This window comes from Motacilla alba, chromosome 1, assembly GCF_015832195.1.
Source record: "Motacilla alba alba isolate MOTALB_02 chromosome 1, Motacilla_alba_V1.0_pri, whole genome shotgun sequence".
Taxonomy (NCBI): Eukaryota; Metazoa; Chordata; class Aves; order Passeriformes; family Motacillidae; genus Motacilla; species Motacilla alba.
In genome coordinates, this window is record NC_052016.1 from 87,075,381 (window position 1) to 87,095,478 (window position 20,098).

General features: G+C 41.5%; 2 protein-coding genes across 4 annotated transcripts; one reads left to right on the plus strand and one right to left on the minus strand.

Moving 5' to 3' along the window:
* The first annotated feature begins 4,892 nt into the window (after nt 1–4,892).
* Nucleotides 4,893–9,964, plus strand: TEX30 (testis expressed 30). 2 transcript variants are annotated; one of them, XM_038150962.1, is made up of 5 exons: nt 4,893–4,931; nt 6,003–6,233; nt 7,243–7,294; nt 8,367–8,578; nt 9,649–9,964. In XM_038150962.1, the coding sequence occupies exons 1-5, from the start codon at nt 4,914–4,916 to the stop codon at nt 9,820–9,822; spliced, it is 687 nt and encodes a 228-aa protein (XP_038006890.1). In that variant the 5' UTR covers nt 4,893–4,913; the 3' UTR covers nt 9,823–9,964. The 2 variants fall into 2 exon arrangements, with proteins under 2 accessions (XP_038006890.1, XP_038006898.1); XM_038150970.1 differs by having other exon boundaries at nt 4,913–5,496.
* Nucleotides 9,965–10,979: 1,015 nt separating this feature from the next.
* Nucleotides 10,980–20,098, minus strand: POGLUT2 (protein O-glucosyltransferase 2). Of its 2 annotated transcripts, none has more exons than XM_038150940.1 (10): nt 19,838–20,098; nt 18,181–18,386; nt 17,562–17,767; nt 16,744–16,821; nt 14,526–14,698; nt 13,326–13,563; nt 12,540–12,749; nt 12,096–12,185; nt 11,465–11,569; nt 10,980–11,245 (listed from the first exon to the last, which is right to left on the minus strand). In XM_038150940.1, exons 1-10 carry the CDS (start codon nt 20,008–20,010, stop codon nt 11,228–11,230), a joined length of 1,497 nt encoding a protein of 498 aa, XP_038006868.1. In that variant the 5' UTR covers nt 20,011–20,098; the 3' UTR covers nt 10,980–11,227. The 2 variants fall into 2 exon arrangements, with proteins under 2 accessions (XP_038006868.1, XP_038006876.1); XM_038150948.1 differs by having other exon boundaries at nt 18,181–18,352; nt 19,838–20,097.

Sequence of the window (20,098 nt, forward strand, 5' to 3'; positions counted from 1 at the left end):
AATAATGAGAGCGACCTCCTGCCAGCAGTGCCCTGTGCAGTCCCAGCACATGCAAGAGCCGTAACAGCTGCCACTGGAAAACAAAGTGGTTGCATTTATCAAGAACAATGAGGGAATTCAAAGTCCCTAACAAAGACTCTGAGAAATGTATAGCATCCAAATTTGTCATGCAGAAGCATGTGTTATGATGACACCTTCCTTAATTAAAGTAAGGAACTTTCATTTAGCACCACAACTACAAAGCCAGAAATGTTTCCAAAGAGACTTGTGCACAGGGAGATTTTATGCACTGCACATTTGTCACCTGACATTATCAGGGCTCCCAGAGTTTGTGATCTATATAATGCTACAAAAGGCACCGTGCACGTGACGTAATTTCATAAAAATAGGTGCCTAGCACATATATATTATACATTTATTATATACCATACATTGCACTTCAGTAACACACTTACATAGTAAGTCTGAATAGATGAAAAACAGGTGGGCTTCTTCCTTCACCCTTCCTAGAGAAAGTGGTTCTGCTTATCACCTGCCCAGCACTTCCTCTTTCACAGAGGCCCTCAAAACTTCTTCAGACCCTCAAGAATTATGGTGCAATAGCTAAAAATTAAGCAGTGTTATGGATAACACCACTTTTAAACACAGGAAACTATACTGGCTAATCAGGTAATAGTTGGCTGATCACTTTCAGAAAATTATTAATGGTTACTTTTGATACCTGTGAACACAGCATGTCCATGTGCTGATGAGTATCCACATCCGCAGGGAAAAAAAATGAAGGTTCTTGCTCAAAAGTCAAGGTTGTAATTTAGAGGGAGAGTTGAACTTTTAGGACAAATATTTGTCTCCAGGCTAAAAAGAACCCCAAATTTTTTACAGTCTTCTATTAGAAAGCTTAAGAAAACAAAAGTTTCTGAGCCTAATGTCCTCAAGCTGATATTTATTTTACACCGAAATACAGACCCCCCCAACATATGTTTTTGTACTTTTATAATTATCCTTGTGCATTTCTCTGAACAAATATATTCCAACAAAAGATTAACACAAAAGGTCATCTCTGTTGTTCCCATTGTGTGTTAATCTAAGTCTCTGGTATGAAATGCTGTATTTATAATCCAAAGAAAAGAACAGGGATTGTCTGATGTGCTACTGAAAGTTATCGGGTCCCAAGTTTAGACCAGGGATAATGTCATTCTTTGGTAAACAGCCACTGTTTCTTCAAACCCAGCTGCCTTTGGCATATCAAATCTGTCAGAGGTGCTTACAGCAGTGCATAGGTTATTATAACGCTCGACATATATTCCCATTGAGAAATGGCAAATCACATACCTCAAATGATTTTCATATTTGGTGACAGACTTAGATTATTATGTACTATGTCGTTTCCAGAATCAACTTCTATTTCCAGGAGTGATGTAAGGTTAAAGTTATGAAATGATGCCACGCTCCTAAGAAACCGTGTTTTCTTAGATGTTAAATTAAAAAGATTGATTCAGAAGTTCAGAAAAGATTCATAATTGGGTTTTTGGGGGAGCTTTAACTTACAGTATTAATTAATATTTAAGTGTGTAAAAAAAAAAAAGGATCTTCAATACTCCTGGAAAGGAATACAACTGGATTTCAGAATAGTTACTCAGCACACTTGAAAATTAACAAGAATCTATCTAAATGTCCTCCTAAACACAGAAAGACCTAATTTGGAATAGTTTGATATGAGAATTGCTTTATGATGCCAAATTTTAAAAAATTCATTTGCATGTTAATTAATGCATTTTATTAGATATGCAAAACTCAATAAAACCCCAAATTTATCCATCATAAAGAATTTTCCCATGAGTTGGAATCTAATATATGTATTTATAACTCAATTGCCGTTGACATACTAGCAATACTTGGGGTCATTATCTTCCAGAAAGAAAGTTACAGCAGTAAAAGTGTGGTAAAAATGTACTGGTCCAACCCTATTGCCACGGACCAGAGGATTAAAGAATGACAGAGTCTCTCCTTCCTCACACATTCTCTTCATCACAGAATCACAGAACAGTTAGGGTTGGAAGGGACCTTAAGGGTCCCCTAGTTCCAGCCCTTCTGCCACGAGGAGGGACATCTTCCATTAGACCAGGTTGCTCAGGGCCCCATCCAGCCTGGCATTTGTGGTGCTCTCAACTCTGCTGGGTATCAGCTACCCTACCTCAAAGACTGTGCTTATGCACAGAAGAGTTTCAAGTGTTGAAAGGAGACTGGAGCCAAGAAAATGAACTGAGAAAATAGGAAGTAAACTGGTAGCAGCTTGCTGTATGGAGAAAGCATAAGAAAGTAGTTTTCCAGTGGGAAGGGGTTACACATGGGTAGATTTAATGGGATAGATGTTTCTCAAGGACTGCTCTGGAAACAGTAAGTGAGTACAGCAGGACAAATACAGCAGGTGGACTGAAGAGGGAGGAAAAATTTAAAAGAAAGAGAATACAAAAAGCAGACCAAGAAAGGAGCAAAACAGCACCAAAAAATATAAACTATACCAGACCACAAAGACATCCATTACATACAGAAATGAAAGCAGTAATGAAAAAACCTGGAAATTAATATGAAGGAAGATTTTCTTAACCTTCTTCTTGCATGCCTGTTTTCTAGGTTGAGGTTGTAACTACTTTGGGACAACAGATCTTCTCAGTCCACTTTTGCCAAGTATCTTATTTACAGAGGCTTAACTGGGGTGAACTACTAATTAGAATAGTGTGATCTCCTATCAAGACAAATTAATCTGACATTTCCCTAGTCTGCTGGACTCCCCAGATGGGAGCTATGGCTCCAGGAGCAGCTGCCTGGACACCGTCTATGGTTCAGCTCAGTGGAAGGTGCATAACTCACACAGGTTGTGTCTGATTTTCACTCAGCTTAATGCTTCTGCATCTCACTTTAGCTTGACATCTTTTAGGCAAGGTAGAAATCCAGATGAATAAATCTCCCTGTAAATCTCCCAGGTTCTCCACTTTTGTCTTTCACACTTATGACAATAATCCCTGGACTGGGAATTGGCCTGTGAGGCGGCAGGATGGTCACTGAGAGAGCAGCTCAGAACCTGAGCTACCCTGCCAGGTTCACTTCTCAGAGGGCTGCAATATTTCACTCCCAGTGCTTGACAATGTCCAGCTGGCAGGCTGACAGTGAGACACTCAGAGCACAAGCCAGAGTGAGCCTCTTTTCCAGCAAGTGAACATATGAAAAACAAAGTTCTGCTGGGTGATGACATCTTCAATCAACTAAGTAACAGGGCACCTTAATTGATATGAGTGAGCTTCATACACTGGAAGAAAACATGAGCTCTGGCTAACTACCTTGCAATAGAGGATTTTGGAATTTTTTTATTGGCCTGTGAAATACTAAATATACAAATACTGCAAGCACTGCTGTACATTGTTGGTGCTGTCTTCCACCAGATTAAGTCTGCGTTTTGAGCACAGCGGGTCATGAACTGTACAAGAGAGCACAGCCCCAGGAACAGATGTGTACCTAGAAAACCAGCCATTGAGTGTCTCTCCCCTGTTTGTCAATGTCACGTAGATCGAGTGTGCTGACAGCTGCCAAAAAAATTTCCTGATGTCACTCTGGACATCTAACCTTTCCCTCTGTACTTGGCTCTGTCGAGTCCACACCCTGAATCCTGTGCCCCATTCTGGGCCCTCACTTCTGCACGGACATTGAGGTGCTTGAGCAAGCCCAGAAAAGGGCAATGGAGCCAGTGAAGGATCTGGAGCACAAGTCTTATGAGGAACAGCTGAGGGAAATGGAGGGGAGAAAAGGAGGCTCAAGATGACCTTATCACTCTCAACAACCACCTGAAAGGAGGCTGTAGCCAGGTGGGGGCTGGTCTCTTCTCCCATGCAAATAGCAACAGGACGGTAGGAAATGGCCTCAAGCAGTGCCAGGGGCGGTTCAGGTTGGACGTCAGGAGCAATTTCTTCATGGAAAGGGTTTCTAAACATTGCAATGTGTTGTGATGCACTATATAGGTATTTAGATGTTCTGCACCGGGTGTTATGTTACATGAACTGTTCCCCTTGTATCCCTCGGATAAGGTGATCTGTCCCCTGTAGCCCTTCCCTTTGCCCCTCCTCACTGGTGTCCCCTTGGCTGTGGCCTTCCGTCCCCACCTCCCATTCCGTGGGTATAAATGTCCCTTGGGTTTGGAGTTTGCCCTCTTTTTTCACCTGGATGCTGTATGATGCAGATGTCCCTTTCCAGCTAATAAAACAGGACATCAGAACCACGTGGAGAAAGAGCGCTTCTTGTCCTTTACTTTGTCCATGTAGGATCCCTGCGGGCTTAAATCCCAAACTAGCTGGGGGGATTTACAGCCCGAAACCCACGGGCTCCTTCAGCAATGGACTGCCCAAGGAAGGTGATGGAGTCACTATCCTTGGAAGGTGTTCAAGAAATGACTGGATGTGGCACTCAATGCCCTGGTCTTGTTGACATGGTGGTGTTCAGTCATAGGCTGGGCTCGATGGTCCCAGGGGTAGTTTCCAACCTAAATAATTCTGTGATTCTTTAACTCATCCTAAGCATCTCATCTGTACTCCTTGAGGTCAGTAAAAGCCTGACTTTCCGAGCAATCCCTATTCAATTGGCTTTATTTGTACTGAATTACCACCTAGCGGTGCGTGGAGTTTGTGTTCACACGGGTGAATAAAAATAATAATTTACGTGAGGCTTTCTTTATTTCTGGGTGTTTCGCGCATTGAACAGGGCCCAGCCCGAGTCCGCGCACAACTCCCGCTCCCCGCGCAGGCCGCGGCCTCTCCCCTCACGGGGGCGGGCCCGCGCCGGCTCTGACCAATCAGCGCCGCGGCAGCCGGGCCGCGGGGGGGGAGTGGCGCGGGGGGCTGTCACTCCGGTGACGTCACGGCGGGATGAGCGGGCGGGCGGAGGTATGGCCGCGGCCGTGCCGGGCCGTGCGCTGCCGCCCGAGGCGATGAGCGGCTCCCGCAGCCCGGGCCCGCTGCCCTGCCCTCTGAGGGGCACTGGGGCTGGGCAAGGGCCAAGGGGTGGTGCGCTGTCGCCTTTGCGTTCCCAGGAGCGGTGTGTCCGTGGCTGGTGGGGCCGCAGCTCTGCCTGTCTCTGTGTGCAGGCCTCTGCTGTCCCGCGTGTGCTCCGCCATGCCCTGCCCTGTCCGGCATCTGCCCCCCGCTCCGGGGCTGCGGGGGCAGCAGCTCGGCAGGGCCGCTGAGCGCCTCCCTCGGCCTGTGCAGCTCCTCTGCGGAGCGCTGCCGAGGAGCGCCTTCGGGCCACCGAGCTTTGTTCCAGCCCCGGGGTGTGCTTTCTGCTCTCAGAAGCCGCCGCAGGGATGTTGGTGTTGCCTAGTGCCCGTTCATTCCGCAGAACATGAGCAGGCCTTATGTCTGGATCAGCTCCTCCAGCCGGCTGTGCTGATGGAGGCCCTGTGTCCCCCTGGAGCTTTGGCCGAACCTGTGCTGTCCCTGTCCCTTGGGGAAGGTTCAGTTCTCGCCTCTGTGCAGGCTGCTGCTTCACTCAGTAGTTACCACTGCGTGGTTTCAAAATGTTTCTAGGCTGTGTCTTAATGTCACATAATCTTATGGTTTAGGCAGCTAGTTAGGTCTGGAAAAGCTAGACATAGATATGTAGAGCGGGTCAGAACCATTTCAGTTTATGCTTTGAAGCTTTATTCTCTAATGCAGAACATAAGGCGTGGAGTCATAGACTGACTTGCCCATTATTGTATGGAAAATCTTTGAGCCAGAGGTGCAGTTATTCATTTAGTACTCTTCAACAGAAGAAATAAAAACAACCTTGCAATTTTGGTTTATTTCTTAATTGTCTGGGTTTTTTTTCATAATAATGCGTAGATGTATAGACTGGGAACACTTCCTCTTGGGTTTTTTGGGTTTTTTGGTTGTTGGTTTGGTTTTTTTGTTTGGTTTTTTGTTTGTTTGTTTCATTTGGTTTTTTAATAATAATAGTGGGTTTTGTTTCATTTCTAGGTTAAAGTGAAAATACCCTTTGGAAACAAATACCTTGATGCTATCTTTTCTGTCCCAGAGAAGAAACCAACATATGGAGTGATTCTTACTCATGGAGCTGGAGGAGACATGAATTTCCCTCACTTAGTGTCCTTGGCAGCCTATCTTGCATCCCATGGAGTTCTGTGCCTGCGGTTTACTTGTAAAGGCCTTAATGTTGCCTACAGGACTAAGGCTTTCAAAGCAGTTGTGGTAAGGAGTGAAAAAATTCTTAGACCAAAGCTTAGGTCCGTGGGTGCTGTCTTCCAAGATTCTTAAATTACAGACAGAGATTAGTCAAGCAACAGTGGGAAAATCAGAACCAGTGTTTAGGTAAATGGAGCACTGTGTGTGAACAGAAACAGCAGAAGCAGTTCTTAGATGGACAACAGCTGGAACAGCTGCCTCAAGTGTGCAGGTCTGAGTTCAGGGAAAAAGAAAAGCCTGACATAGAGCAAGGGTGTTTCATGGGAAAACTTACAGCCTGCAAAAAGTGGAAGACTTTAGGATGGAAACAAGCTGGGTGAAGGATTTAGGATGGGTGATCTGCTTGCACTAAGCAGGAGGCATTTTCATAGGGGAACAAAGTCAAGTTCTAAAGGAATTTTTTATGACGTCATTGTGATTATATGTACATTAATTTGAAGTCAGACTTCACTGTCTTTAATGAGCATCTCCAGTCTTTGTGGAAGAAGCATAATGTTGTTAGTGCATTTATGTTAATATGCAAAAGTAATTTTAAGGCATCTGCTAAGATGATCTGATAAGATAGCATCTTAGTTATCTCCTAAAACTTGAAAAAATGTTTCTGAATTTTATCTTTTCTGTCAGACTTTAATGATTGTGTCACAAATACATAATCTCAATGAAGGTCATTTTTGCAAACCTGCTTTTCTTTTTGATGGGCCAAGAGTGTGCATGGGGTCTGTTATTATAACTGAGTTGATACATAGTAATCACTTATGTTTTGGTAACTTTATAGGGCATCTGATATTTTAGACTTGCTCAGACATAATGTGAAATTTATTACGTTGTTGCTGCAAAATGCTATGAAACCATTTATGTGATAAAACCCAAGAGAGCACCTTGTATCTGTTCTTTAATCTGCAGTGCTGAAAGAGCTTCCCATTTTCTGTGTAGTATCTACAAACAGAAGAGATCCCCAGCTTCCCAGCTGTCTTAATTCCGACTTGTAATGCTTCTCTTTCTCTTATTTCTTTAGGAGTACCTAAAACTTTGTGATGATTATAAACTTTCTGGTGTTTTCCTTGCAGGTATTGTTTTTATTATCAATAATTTTCTCTGTTATACTGTCTGTGAGTAAAAGCAATCTGTAAGTATTCCAAGTCTGTCCCACTTGGGTGAGAAGCAAATGAACCCTCCTTATGATGCCGTAGATCTTACTGCAGAAGAGTAAAGAAAGAGAAATAGATTGTATTTTCCAGGTACTTTGGGAGAAAACTTCGTTGTCACTTAGAATTTACAGGGCATAAGTTTTCTGATTATCCATCTGTACTTTTTAACTGCAGGTCTTGAAGAATTCTGGTTACTGATAAATGGAAAACAGTTTTCCCAAAACAGGTTTTGGTAATTAAAACCGAGTGGTGGATAAAAAAGTCAGCTGTGTTTTGCGAAAAGGGGAATAGATGGAAGTGGTTAGGAATATCTTGATAGGGGAAATTCTAAGTTTCCTCTTAAGTGAAACCAAGTCTATGCTGCTCTAAGAACTAGTGAGTTGTAACACTCAATTGCAGTGCATTGTCAGCTCATATGCCTCCTCTTTGAGGAGATATTTTGATTTTCCCTTGCTGTTACTGACTGACCTCATGTTCCAAGTTCACACCTTTTCCCCTCCCTTCTACTTTTACTTTTAGGCTGAAGTTCAAAGTGTGCATAAATACTTGCTAGATTTGTTTTGTGAGCCAAGTGAAATCAAGCACAGAATTTTGTTTTGAATTTGAGCAAATTGAGGTTGCATGAAAATAATGATACAGGATACTATCATGGCTATCTCAAATTTCCAGACTCTGGAGCATAGGACCAGTCCCTCTCTTCCCAGGATGGATGTTGTTCCTTCCAGTATTGCAAGGGATCCCTATCTATTTATATTTTCTTTCTTTCCCCTTCTTTTTTAAACAGGGATGTAAATGTTTCAACTAGACAAATATTTTAGCAGAAAATGTTGAAATTAGGATTAATGTTTTTCTTGAAGTAGAACATCCCTAGCATTTTGTGACACTGAAATACACTCAGTTGGATTGGTTTGGGGACTTGTTTACTAAACCAGAATGTAGATGAGGTGACAGCAGATAATACTTTTTTCCCTTATTTGTGCATGGGAGAAAGGCCGTTCCATGGGCTCACGAGCTGCTGCCTCTGTGATATGTCAGCTGAGCCAGGGTGATGATGATGATGATGGCTTCATTCAAGGTCTTGTGTGTTTATCTTACCCATTACATCGACCAAAACTGCAGTCCAAGCTCCGGGATGAGGATTTATTACTGATCACGTGTCCAGTGCTGTTTGTCTCAGGATCAGCAGATGAGATGTGTGAAAAAGTGAGTACCCTTGCAAATCCTGCTATGAGGGGAGCAGCAATGAGCCCCAGTGATGCCTGTATTTCACCTGATTAACAGCCTTGCCTAACTAGGTGTCTTCTGAAGGAAGCCTTGGGTAGAAAACCTCATCAGACACAAGGAAGCCTGGCAGTGCTTCCTTTTGCTGCTTAAAACATAATGGACCAGGCTTGATCTTCCACTTCAGCAAGCTCTTCTTTGGGTCACTGAAATACGCCTGATTTAAATGGTTTTGATAGGATTGCATAAATTAAAAGTGGTCTGTGGAAGGAGTGATTTATTTGCTATTTTGTTTTAACCATTTCAAGTTACAAAACCTGTGTGGTGCCACCAATGTCACATTGGTCACATTTTCATGGCAAATTCTTCTAGAAAAGCAGTTCTACCCCCAAGTCAGGCTTCTGAGGTAGAAAGTGATATTTTTGTAGAGGTGAAGAGCAGGTGTGTACAGAGGGAGGGAAAAAGGTATCTGTTGTTCTTGAAGAGGCCAAGGTGAATTTGGGTCTGTGTGCAATTGACATTTTCCATGCTTGGACAGTTTCTAAGGAGTCATAATGCTTTTCTGAGGAGTTGTTGCCAAAATAAGTCAGGCTAGTGACCAGCAGATCCTTGGAGTGCCCTCTTTATGGGGGATCTTTGATTTTGTCAGCTGGTTGTTAGATCTGTTTGCTGAGGAATTTCAACAGTGTCAAAGCTAGTCCCTAAGGAATTACATTGCTACTCAGCCTCTGTAGACAAATCTGACTTCAATTCTATCGTTTTATTGCCAGCACTACCCTCTGACATTAAAAATTGAATCCTTTGAAGTTTAATTTTCTGCTTTTCTCTGTTTGAGTGAGGATGAAGCTTTGAGCAGATCCCACTATTCATATCCTGAATAGAGAATATATCCCATTTTCCTAGCAAGGTGTTTTTCATATGCACACAGATCCATCTATCTGCTTTTTAGCAGCTGCCTATTTTGCATTACACAGGTAAAGCAAGAGACATCTAGAGTTCCAGAGTTTGTAGCAGCCAATTCCCTAATATTTGCATTCTTGTTTTCTCCATAGCAATTGCTAGAAGGTGTGGTGAGCAAAATGAAAGCCCCTAAAAAAATCCATTGGATTGATAAAGCAAACCATGGGATGGCAGTCAAAGGACGAACAGCAGATGATGTCATGGAAGAAGTAAATGCACAAGTTTTTTCTTGGCTTAGAGAGAATGTTCAACTGCAGCACAAATAATTTGCAGTGTTCAAGCAGTATCTTCATGTGGTTTTTCCTAAATGTGGCAAATAAGGGGTTTGTTATTTTTAGAGGCATATTTTTTTAAAAGCTGATGTTTTCAGAGGTCTAAGTGCAAATTCAAATAAAGCTTTGTATGAATGAAAAAAAATGCAAAACAATAAAGAACTTCCAGAAGGACAGAAAATACATCATGGTAGCATTGTTCTCTGTGTTTCTGTACAAATAACCAAATACAACACTTGGGAATGCAGAGGATTAAGTAATGCTTTTGACTAATATTTGAAGTAATATACTGGAAAAGATCTACTAGGACAGCGTATCTTTAGGGTTCCTCAATTTCTGAGTATATCACTGATGCTGTATTCACTAGCAATTAAAACCTTCTGATTTGTAGGGTTCTGCCAGCACATCCCCTGAGGCTGGCGAGCCTGGTGTACTACTTTGCCTTGGTGCTGTGTGCTGGCCTTCCCAGGTGCCTCCAAACCTGTGAGGCAGGAGAGAATCTCTGGTCAGTGACAGTGTCTGCCACCTCAGGGAGCCAGATTCTGCCTCTGTGGGGAGGAGGAGGAGGTAATGCGGTCACAGTTGGACATGTGGAGCAAAGAACATGGTTCAGTTTTGAGAAGTCTCCTTCACCAATGTCCTTTGTAAAGGACTGATCACAGAGGCCCTCTGATAAATAAAAACTGATAGACAAATTGTGTTTAGTGATGGAGCAACTCCTGGAGCAGGAACCAGTTCTGCATCCATTGTGACAGGAGGAACTCGGGTCCCTGTCTGAGCTCTGACACTGGAGAGTGGATTAAACACTTGGTGTGAACTGGCAGCTGTAGCCTTTCTCATTATGGGCTGTGAGTAACCTGTTGGTACAACCAAGCCTACAGCAATATTGGAATAATGGTTTTCCTTCAGGTTAACAAGATTTATTATTAAACCCACAGCTTTGTCTTTGAGATTCTCTCAGAAGGGGCAAAGTTATGGTCTGAAAAAAGATGCCTTTAGCTGGCTCTATAGATAGAGTGGGGGGAAGATGTAAAATTCTCATCTGCCCTTCTCTGTAGAACAGTTTCATGTTTGTGAAAAGACTTAGTATATACAAGCATGAGTAAAAAGTATCTGCATTTCCAAGGTAACTCAGGACAAGAACACATGACTGATACAAACATGGTTTTTATTAAAAAAAAATTATAAAAATGGGTTTGAATAAGGCTCTGCCATCACTGCCTGATAAAAAGGAAATCACAGGTGCTTTGTTTTCTTCCATACGTAGAACATGAAATGGTAAACTTTAAAATATCCACTGACATGATCCATGGGCATACTAACCCAGATTTTTCTTCTTTCTTTAAGAAGACAGTCTGAATTTAGGTAAATACTGAAAAAATGTATTTATTTACTTCTGTCAGAGTTCATCTTTGGCCTGCAATCAAAAAAGAGGAAACATGTTTCAGTTAACTGGAAACCTATTTTTCACTGTCTAGTCCTGCAAATGCATCAAGAAGTGTTTCTAAGTTCGATAGGTGTTAATGGCCTGGCCTGATAACTGATACTGTGGGGCACGGAGCAGCCCTGCTCCAGCGGGGCTGAGCAGGAACTGAAGACACTCAGCACTTTACATTTAACTCTGCATGGGCTGTACCTTTTTTCGGTGGCAAGTGCATGGGAAAAGGTCATCATCGGGCTGCTGCACCTTCTCCATCCCATCTCTGATTTTTGGTTCACTCACTTGCAAGCTGGCATATTCCTAGTTTTAAAACAAGGAAGGTATCATTAATCCATATATTTTATAGATTGTACATCTAGTTGCCAATATTGTACCAAATCAGCTGAGCAATTCTGTGAAAACTCTGGGGCTACACAATCTGTTCCTGCAGACTGTCACAGACAGGGTGAGGGAACACCCAGCTGCAGACGGGAGCCCCTTCGGGTGCCTCCCTGGAGTTCGGTATCTTGGTGCTAATGCACAGATATTTTCAGCTGTGGTTCACAGGGTGTGCGTCTGATGTGGAATTCTTTGATCATTGTGAGCAACATATTCTGGCAGATTAGATCAAGATTTATGGGATCTCAAACAGCCAGCATAGTCTTAAGGGGTTTCATAGCACATAATTAAATACAACGTTTGTAAAAACCAAATGAAGATTTTAATTGCTGCTGCTTGCTTCGCGGCTTCAAGTACCAGACTGGCCAATTTCCAGCAGCTCTGTTGCCCTAAATTCTTGCTGTGTGATTTCTATTTTTGTGCCAGTAGCCATTAAAAATATACTGACCTGGAAAAGTTTGAAATAGTAACAAAAAATGTGGTCTCCCATGAGATTGTTTCTTGCAAATTCTTGTCCAGATTTTGCAATATTTTTTGCCTGTCAAAGAAAATGAAAAGTTTGGTTAATTTTTTTTATTGCCCAGAACTAGTATTTATTTTGGGATACTACTGTTGGTTGTGGAGTTACAAATGAAGTTGACAGATTAGGATAACTCAAATAAGACATTCTTTTTAAAAGTTAAGGCACTGTTAGGAAAAGACTTTTCTTCCCTGAAGTTCAATTTGATTTCAAATTAAGGACAATATTATGCATTTTTGAGTGTTTTTCTTCTTTGTAGAGTTGATGAAAATAGATTTCAAGTTCTAGTATTTTTTTTGCTTTGTTTTAAAGCAATTCAATTTCTGTTCTCTTCTAGAAACACTACTGCATACTTCTTAATGCATATTTTACCTCTTCGTCATGATCTTTTGCCCACTGTAGTTTTTCTAGCAGATCACTCAGGTCACTTTTAAATGGGATGTAATGTTTCCATGGCTGCAGCTCGTTATAAAAGTGCTCATAGTAGATGGAGTCTTGCTTTAACACCACACTGTTTCCTGCTAGTAGATAAGGCAATCTGTATGCTGCCACTGTGCCATCAATATTAATTTGATATTTATACTGGAAAGAAAAGGACCAGAAGTTATTAAAAAACACAAGATCCCAGTGGCTTGGTTAGGTTATATTCTGAGGGCACTGGTGTTACTGACTTGCCGATATTGAGACAGGTAGGACTGGCTAGGCAAGCATCAATGTCTAAGAAGCTTTTATTATCTAGTTTGGAATTCATCACAGAGCAGGGTACACAGAGCTTCATCAATTAAGTTCTCCGGGAATTCTTAGGTGCTCATCCTCGGATGTGAGGGTAGATGTGCCACTTCATCCACTGATTTTCTCACTATGTTAGTTATGTTAGTAGTCCTGATCGCTGAATCAGCAAAAAGAAATAAAAAGGAACTTGAAGTTATATAGATTACACAAGGTTCTACAGAACCTTTAGATGTAAATCAGACATTACTATCCTGAGGGTAAGAGCTACATAGCAGTTAATCCCACTGGAGGGATGTCTAGTCATGCTTGTTACTGGTGGTGTCCTGAAAAACTAAAAATCACTTTATTTTCAGTAATACATACTAAGTTATTTGATAATGCAAAACAGTGAGAACTGAGTTCTATGAAAAATGATTAGCGGCTTACCTTAAAAAAATCAAAAAATGAAATGTGCTTAACAATAGGGCCATAGAGGCTTTCATCATGTTTAAAGAAAAAAAAGTTTGTGAAAGCAGCATCTATGATCTCTGGATGTTTCCTGCTGAGTTTTACAAGCTCAAGCCTTTCTTTGCGGCTGTCACGTCCTCTCCAGAAGGCTGTGACGTTCTTGTCTTCCCACGATGGACCAGTGTTTGCTTGGACTGACATCATATCCAGGCTGACTCTGCAGCAGAAAAAAGTGGTTTAATAGTGAAGCCTACTGGAAACTTTTTAAAGTGCAGTTACTTAAAAGAGTTCACAGTACCCATAGGCAGAGAGCAAAGATGAAGGCAAGTCATGAGCACACCATCGTGTGTTACTGTATCAGTCATTTGCAGCAATAGAAACAGATAATGAATGTTAAATTCACAGGTGTGTGGCATGACAGCATCATTCAGCAACATGGCACATGGAAACAATACCTGTCAGCTGTCATAGAAGAAAATAGGTAAAAGTGGATATGGTTGCCAGTGAGGGTTGATGCAAGGTAGCATAACTTGCTTAATAAAACATATTGCACGTCCTTTAAAATGTTAAGAAATTAAAACACATAAACTGGGAGGGCAAGGGATAGAAAATTTAGAAAAAGTCTTGACAAAAAAAAAAAAAAAAAGGAACCTGAACTAAATGCAGTGAAACAATAAACAAGTTCAAGATGGATTACAAAGATTTCTTAGAAGCAAGCTGTCTTTGTAGTGTTTCAAGACAGAATAGAGCAGTTGCTAAGGCTAGTTATGGTGAGTAATCAAACTGGAGATGGTAGCTCCCAGTTCAAAAATTCCCAATAGCTATGTTGGGATGTGAAAGGTACACAAGAAACAAATTCCAACAAAATCAGGAAAGAAAGACACATCGCCAGTTGTCAACAAGTTCATGGGGGGAGAAACAAAGCACACAAATCTAATGCCTAGCCTTGAAACACTCTTAAGTGCTGTTTTCAGTGATTTGACCATGTTTAGATAAATTTAGATTTCTGAAATGAAACACTGAAGTATAACATTAATACATTGATTACACAGTCACTGCCTACCTAGGTTGCCAGAGTCTCGAAGAGTAAATGAAAATAGTTAATATGCTGTTACCATACAGATCTCTACGGAAGATCATTAGTGGTGAATTTTGTGAAAAGTTTAAGCCATTTCTTACCGTCCCATAGTCTCCAAAACTGAGTCTGTTAAATCATATGTTGGCATGACAATGTCTTTTGACTCACTGGACCCACACCATGAGAAGATTGGGTGCAAGTTCTGTGGGGGCTTCCTTTTCTCCAGAGGCCAGTCCCCCAAATTAACAAAAAATTCTACATCTGGCATTTTCACCTAAAGGGAAGCAAAGCAGGCACAACTGCAGTTTAGCACAAACAGTATTCTGCTGGCATCTTGCATTTTGAAAACAACCTCACTAAGAGCAAAAATAGCCAGGTGTCTAATATACTTAATGTACCTGTAATAAATCATTGACATTTAGAAACTTGTTAGAAGTACTGAGACCACAGAGTAAAGCCTACAAAATAGTATTTTTAAAAAAAAAATATTTGCACAAAGTCACATAAGGCATAGGAGTACCCTTTTTAGAGGATGGTTTCCTGTTATACTTTACATGACTGGCCACACAATCTTGACCAGGCTAGCACTGGGACCTAGTCAGCAATTGTATAGTTCCAAGGTAAGCTGGATCATCTTGTTACTATATGGAAAACTGATGCTGGCTGGTAAATCAGTTTTCTGTCACATCAGTGATCTGATTCACCCTCTGTCTGCAGGATGCCTAAATCCAACAGAAGAGAAGAAACAGAAATAAACAGCCATGATGGGAAGACCACATTTAGTCAGTGCTTTGGTTAATTAGCAAGCATAACATCATCACTTATTTAAAATATTTGGTAGTATAGAACCATATCTGAAATCACTGTCACAGCCAAAAGGCAAGAAAAACACTGTTGATGGCCAAGAAGCAGGACAGAAGGCAGAATTTTGCTGCTTTATGAAACTGTGATGCACCCCTGTATTGAGTTTGGTTTGGGTATTTTCAAGTGAAGCAAGAAAAGGTACAAAGAAAGGCAGCTTTGTAGTTTTCCAAAGAAAGGACAAGCTGCCTTGTGAGAAAACACTAAAGACAGTGGGAGAGTTCAGTTTGGAGAGCAAAAGGCAAAACATGACATATGGCTGCGTTTTACAGAACCCTGAAGGCACATATAAAGTCAGTGCAGAACTAATATTGTATCTCAGTTCACTCTCTTAATTTCATTTTAAAAAATATACATCTCCAATACATCCCTCTCAGTAGCCTCTTTCACCACAAAAGAAATTAATGATTCGCCAAATATGAAACACTTCTAAATGGTGGAAGATATTCTTTTCCTTTCAAAGGGCGTCTGCTATACAGTCTAAGGCTCAGCACTGAACTTCATTACTACGGTGCCATCTAATGGCTGCAAGGGGCATAAACCCTACAAATTGTATTTTCTACACATCTTCAGCAGCAGAATCAATCAGCAGCTTGAATCTTCTCCAACCAACCATCTACTGTCACTCAGTGACACTATCCTAATAAAAGTTCTTATTTACCGGTATTTAATGGGAATTATATAAACTGTGTTTTCTAGATCTGTAAACAGTTTCTGGTTTTGGAGTTAGCAATCCTTTTTCAACTTTTAGTCCTTAGATGCAATTTAACTCCATTATTTCTTGTCCAACACTACTGACATCAAGAACCATCTTCCAGAGAACAATCTTTTAAATAATTGTATTCTATATTCATGTCTTCCCTTAGACATCATGTCCTCCTGTAGACAGTGTTAGATGAAACAATCCCCAGTTAAATTAATGTTCATTTGTACATTTAGTCATTTTTCCCATTTTCCTGTGCAATGTTAGTTCAGCAATGTTAGCAGTAGAGCAATCCTTAAAGCATGACACCCAAAGGCAGGCAGAGTAGCATAACTGATCCATTACTAATCCTGAGGATAGTGGAAAGGTTACTTGCTATTTCTTTTAACATGTTATGTTAACTTGTGTTCAGCTTTTTGCAGCAATCTACTTGCAGAGATAGAATTTTCTGTAAGATGCTACAGGATGATTTATTTATTCTACAGAAAAAAAAAACCCAAACCAACACACCCTGTCCTGGCTTATCAAACTCACCTATAAAAGCCTGCTTATTCAATTAATTTTTGTGATACTCAATCAGATGGCATTCTAGAACATGACAGCTTCAAACAAGGAAAATCCATGACCTTTCCATAACTAATCAACGAGCAAGAGTTTTTTTAACAGAAACAGCAACAAATATGCTGATGTGTATTTAAGGCCAGGCTTCTATAAATTAGGACATGCAGAGTACGTGGCTGTACAGATGTACTCACTTTTCTGGTCAAAGAAAGCAGTATGGCATCCATGAAAATTCTGAAGCCAACATGTTCCCCATATGTCTTTATATAAACCTGAAAATAAACAAAGGTTTTACTGGGTGATTTCATTTCAGAGAACGGCTGGCACAATTCAGAGCTCTTTTAATCACATAGTAACTACTCAGACAGACTGTATGGCTGTATAGATTTATGAATCAGCTGGGAAGCAACAGAAATGTCATCACAGAAAAGTGATAAAAAGAATTACAAGCTTTGCTTGCTTTTGCAGATGTTTGAGGTCTGTTTCATGGAAGCAGAAACTGTTGCCTATTTTTGTGGTGTTCCATTCTTCTAATTTCCATATAAAACTCCACTGAAATAAGTAAGTATATACAATTCTTTGTTATAAAGAATTGTAGCTCTGATCCTCAGTTCAGCTAAAAGTGGTATCTCAGAATTATGCATGATGTAATTTATTGATGTACTTCACATTAGATGATTGTGACACCTCACAGCAGTATTGCTCAGAGAACAGGAAACTGAATTAGCATTTAGGAGACTTGGGTGGGTGCCCAGTACTCACAATGATTGCCTGGAAAGTAATTTGCTTTCACTATGTTTCAGCTGTAACGTGGACAAAAAAGCACTTACAAAGTAGGACAGACATTGCTGAGCTCATACACAAACTGCAAAGTATTCAAGGACAGAGAAGCAAGCAAAGTCTTGTTCTTAAAGAATACACTACAAGAAGCTTTTACAACTCGGAATAACCAAAGTGCTCATGGCTTGCCACCAAATTCCCATATGGACTTCAGATCAACCAGATTCCATACCTCATTGTCTTTGATGGTGTAGTGACACAAACTCTGTCTTTGTCCAAACCTCTGCGGAATTTCTTTTGCAATCTTATCTGGGTCAACAATGGGAAAATTTGCTAGGTCTCTCTGAATCTGTGGAATGGTTTGAGGGCAGTTCATCTCTTCCAGCCATGCGCTGCTTTCCTCCTGAGGGCAGTCACAGTTTTCATGGTAAATAGGCCCTATTGGGAACAAAATTATTATTTTACTTTTAATAAGTCATAATATTGAGCTGTTGAGATCACAGAACAGGGTCAAGCACTGAACATTCATTGCTCAGGGCCAAAACTTCAGCAACTCCAAATGAACATGTCTGAATTTTTTTTTAACTCTGATGGAGTCATGTCAACCTACATCAGCTCATGTGTAAGCCCTCTACCTGTGTTTATTAGGCAACAGCTTCACAGCATTTGCTTCCTTTTATTATTTTGAATACTATGTGTAGGATGCATATAATGAATCCATAATTCCAATGGTATTTGATAGTCCAGAGAAGTACTGAGGTCCCAAAGAATCTTATGCTTCTAGTAGAAGACATTCTGGCACACACTTTGTCAGCCATGACAAGAAACCTGTGTGTAGTGGTGCCTCTTACCTTTTAAAATATATGGAGACTTTGCAACGTGCTTATCTCCAGTTTTGACTTCTATCCTCAGGCTTTTGTAGCTTGCATACATCCTGTACCTCACGAGGAAGGAACCATCTTTCCTGTCCAATACTTGCACACCAACACGAGTGAACTGTTCTTCAGGAGCAGTGATCTTCACCTGGAATGCATTTTCACCTGGTGATGAAGTGAACCTACCCAGAGAATAAGTGGGAGCTTAATAAACAAAGGAAACATACAACAGATTTCTTAGCTGGTCCACTCCTTTGCAAGATGACAGATTTCCAGCGAGCCATATTAACCATGATTTCCAGTGAGCCATGTTAGCCATGATTTCCACTGAGCCATGTTAGGCCTCTACAAGCACATCCAAATGTTCACTTTGACAGGTTAATAAGTCTATTATTTTACATTCAGAAGCAAAACATTTTCAGATTACCTTATTTTCCAGGTATTATTTAAGGAAGTAAAGAACAAAGTTACACTTAATCATTATAGTAGCTTATATGGGAAAAAACAGGGTAAAGAAATGATAGAGGGATCATGTAATTCAATGTGTAAATGAGATATTTTGGTATAATTAAACATACACCAAAACAGAAAAACCTCCATAAAACCAAATCTAATAATCTGAATACTCATGAAGTTATCACTTATCATTGAGGTATTAACAAAGTCGGTGTAGTCAAAATGCTGTCTACTTCCTTCCACCCTTCTTCCAGGCGGTGACCAGGCTCTTGGGCTGTTAACTCCTTAATTCAGCTACTCCCACCATCTTTCCTAAAACTTGTCCAGACATACTCAGAGTTGCCAGTTCAATTAAATGCAAGAAATATTTACTATCCAAGTTAAGCAGAACTGGCAGCTTCCATACTGACACAAGCCACAGTGCATCTAATCTCGATGACCTTGATGGCGCATTCTGAGCTCCTATCTAGGCTGCATGACCAGTTTTCCTAAATAAATGGAAAGCAATGAGTAGTTTCTAAAAATCACAGAATTTTTAGGGTTGGAAAGGACCACCGAAGATCATCTAGTGCAATCCCCCTGCCAAAGCAAGGTCACCCTGTAGCAGGGGACACAAGAATGTGTCCAGTGGAGGTTTGCTATGTCTCCAGACAGAGACTCCACAGCCTCCCTGAACAGCCTGTTCCAATGCTACGCCACCCTCAGGGGAAAGTTTTTCCTCATGGTGAGGTGAAATTTCCTGTATTTTAGTTTATGGCCATTGCTTCTCGTCCTGTTTCATTCCTAAGAAGTTTACCTATTGGCCTATGGAGTAATTCCTAAATGATTCTACTGATCTTGTACCCCGGCACATAGGAAAAATACTAATGTTCCCAACAGTGGAAACAAGCAGGATGCCTGAGCCTAACAAATTAAATGTATTAGTCACTGCTAAAGTTTTGACAAAGAAGAATAAATCGTTAATTTTTCCACTGACTAGCACATGCTTTGCTGCTAAACGTTTTCATCCTCTTATCTCATCCCCTCGCGCCGTGAAAAGATTAATTAGCACTTGCCCAGTGATATGCAGAGTCACGTAGAGGGAGCTTTTAGCCTGAACCTCCTACGAGCAAATCGCAAGCCTCTCGGCTTGACCCTGCCCAGAACCTCCGCGAAAAGCCGCCGCAGCCGCCCTCACCTCAGCCCCTGGGCGTCCACGGCCTGCACATAGAAGTACCGCGCGGGGAGCGCGGCCGCGGCGCGCAGCCCGGGCCCCCACACGGCGCTGCGCTCGGCGCTCGGCCGCCCGCCCCCGCCCGCGGCCGCCGCCGCGGCTCCCAGGGCGAGGCACAGCGGCCACAGCGCACGCATCGGCAGCGCTGCCACCGACCGACGAACACCGCCGGCACCGGCCTCCTGCCCTCGGCCCGCCGCCGGGCAGTCCCGCCCCCGGCGCGGC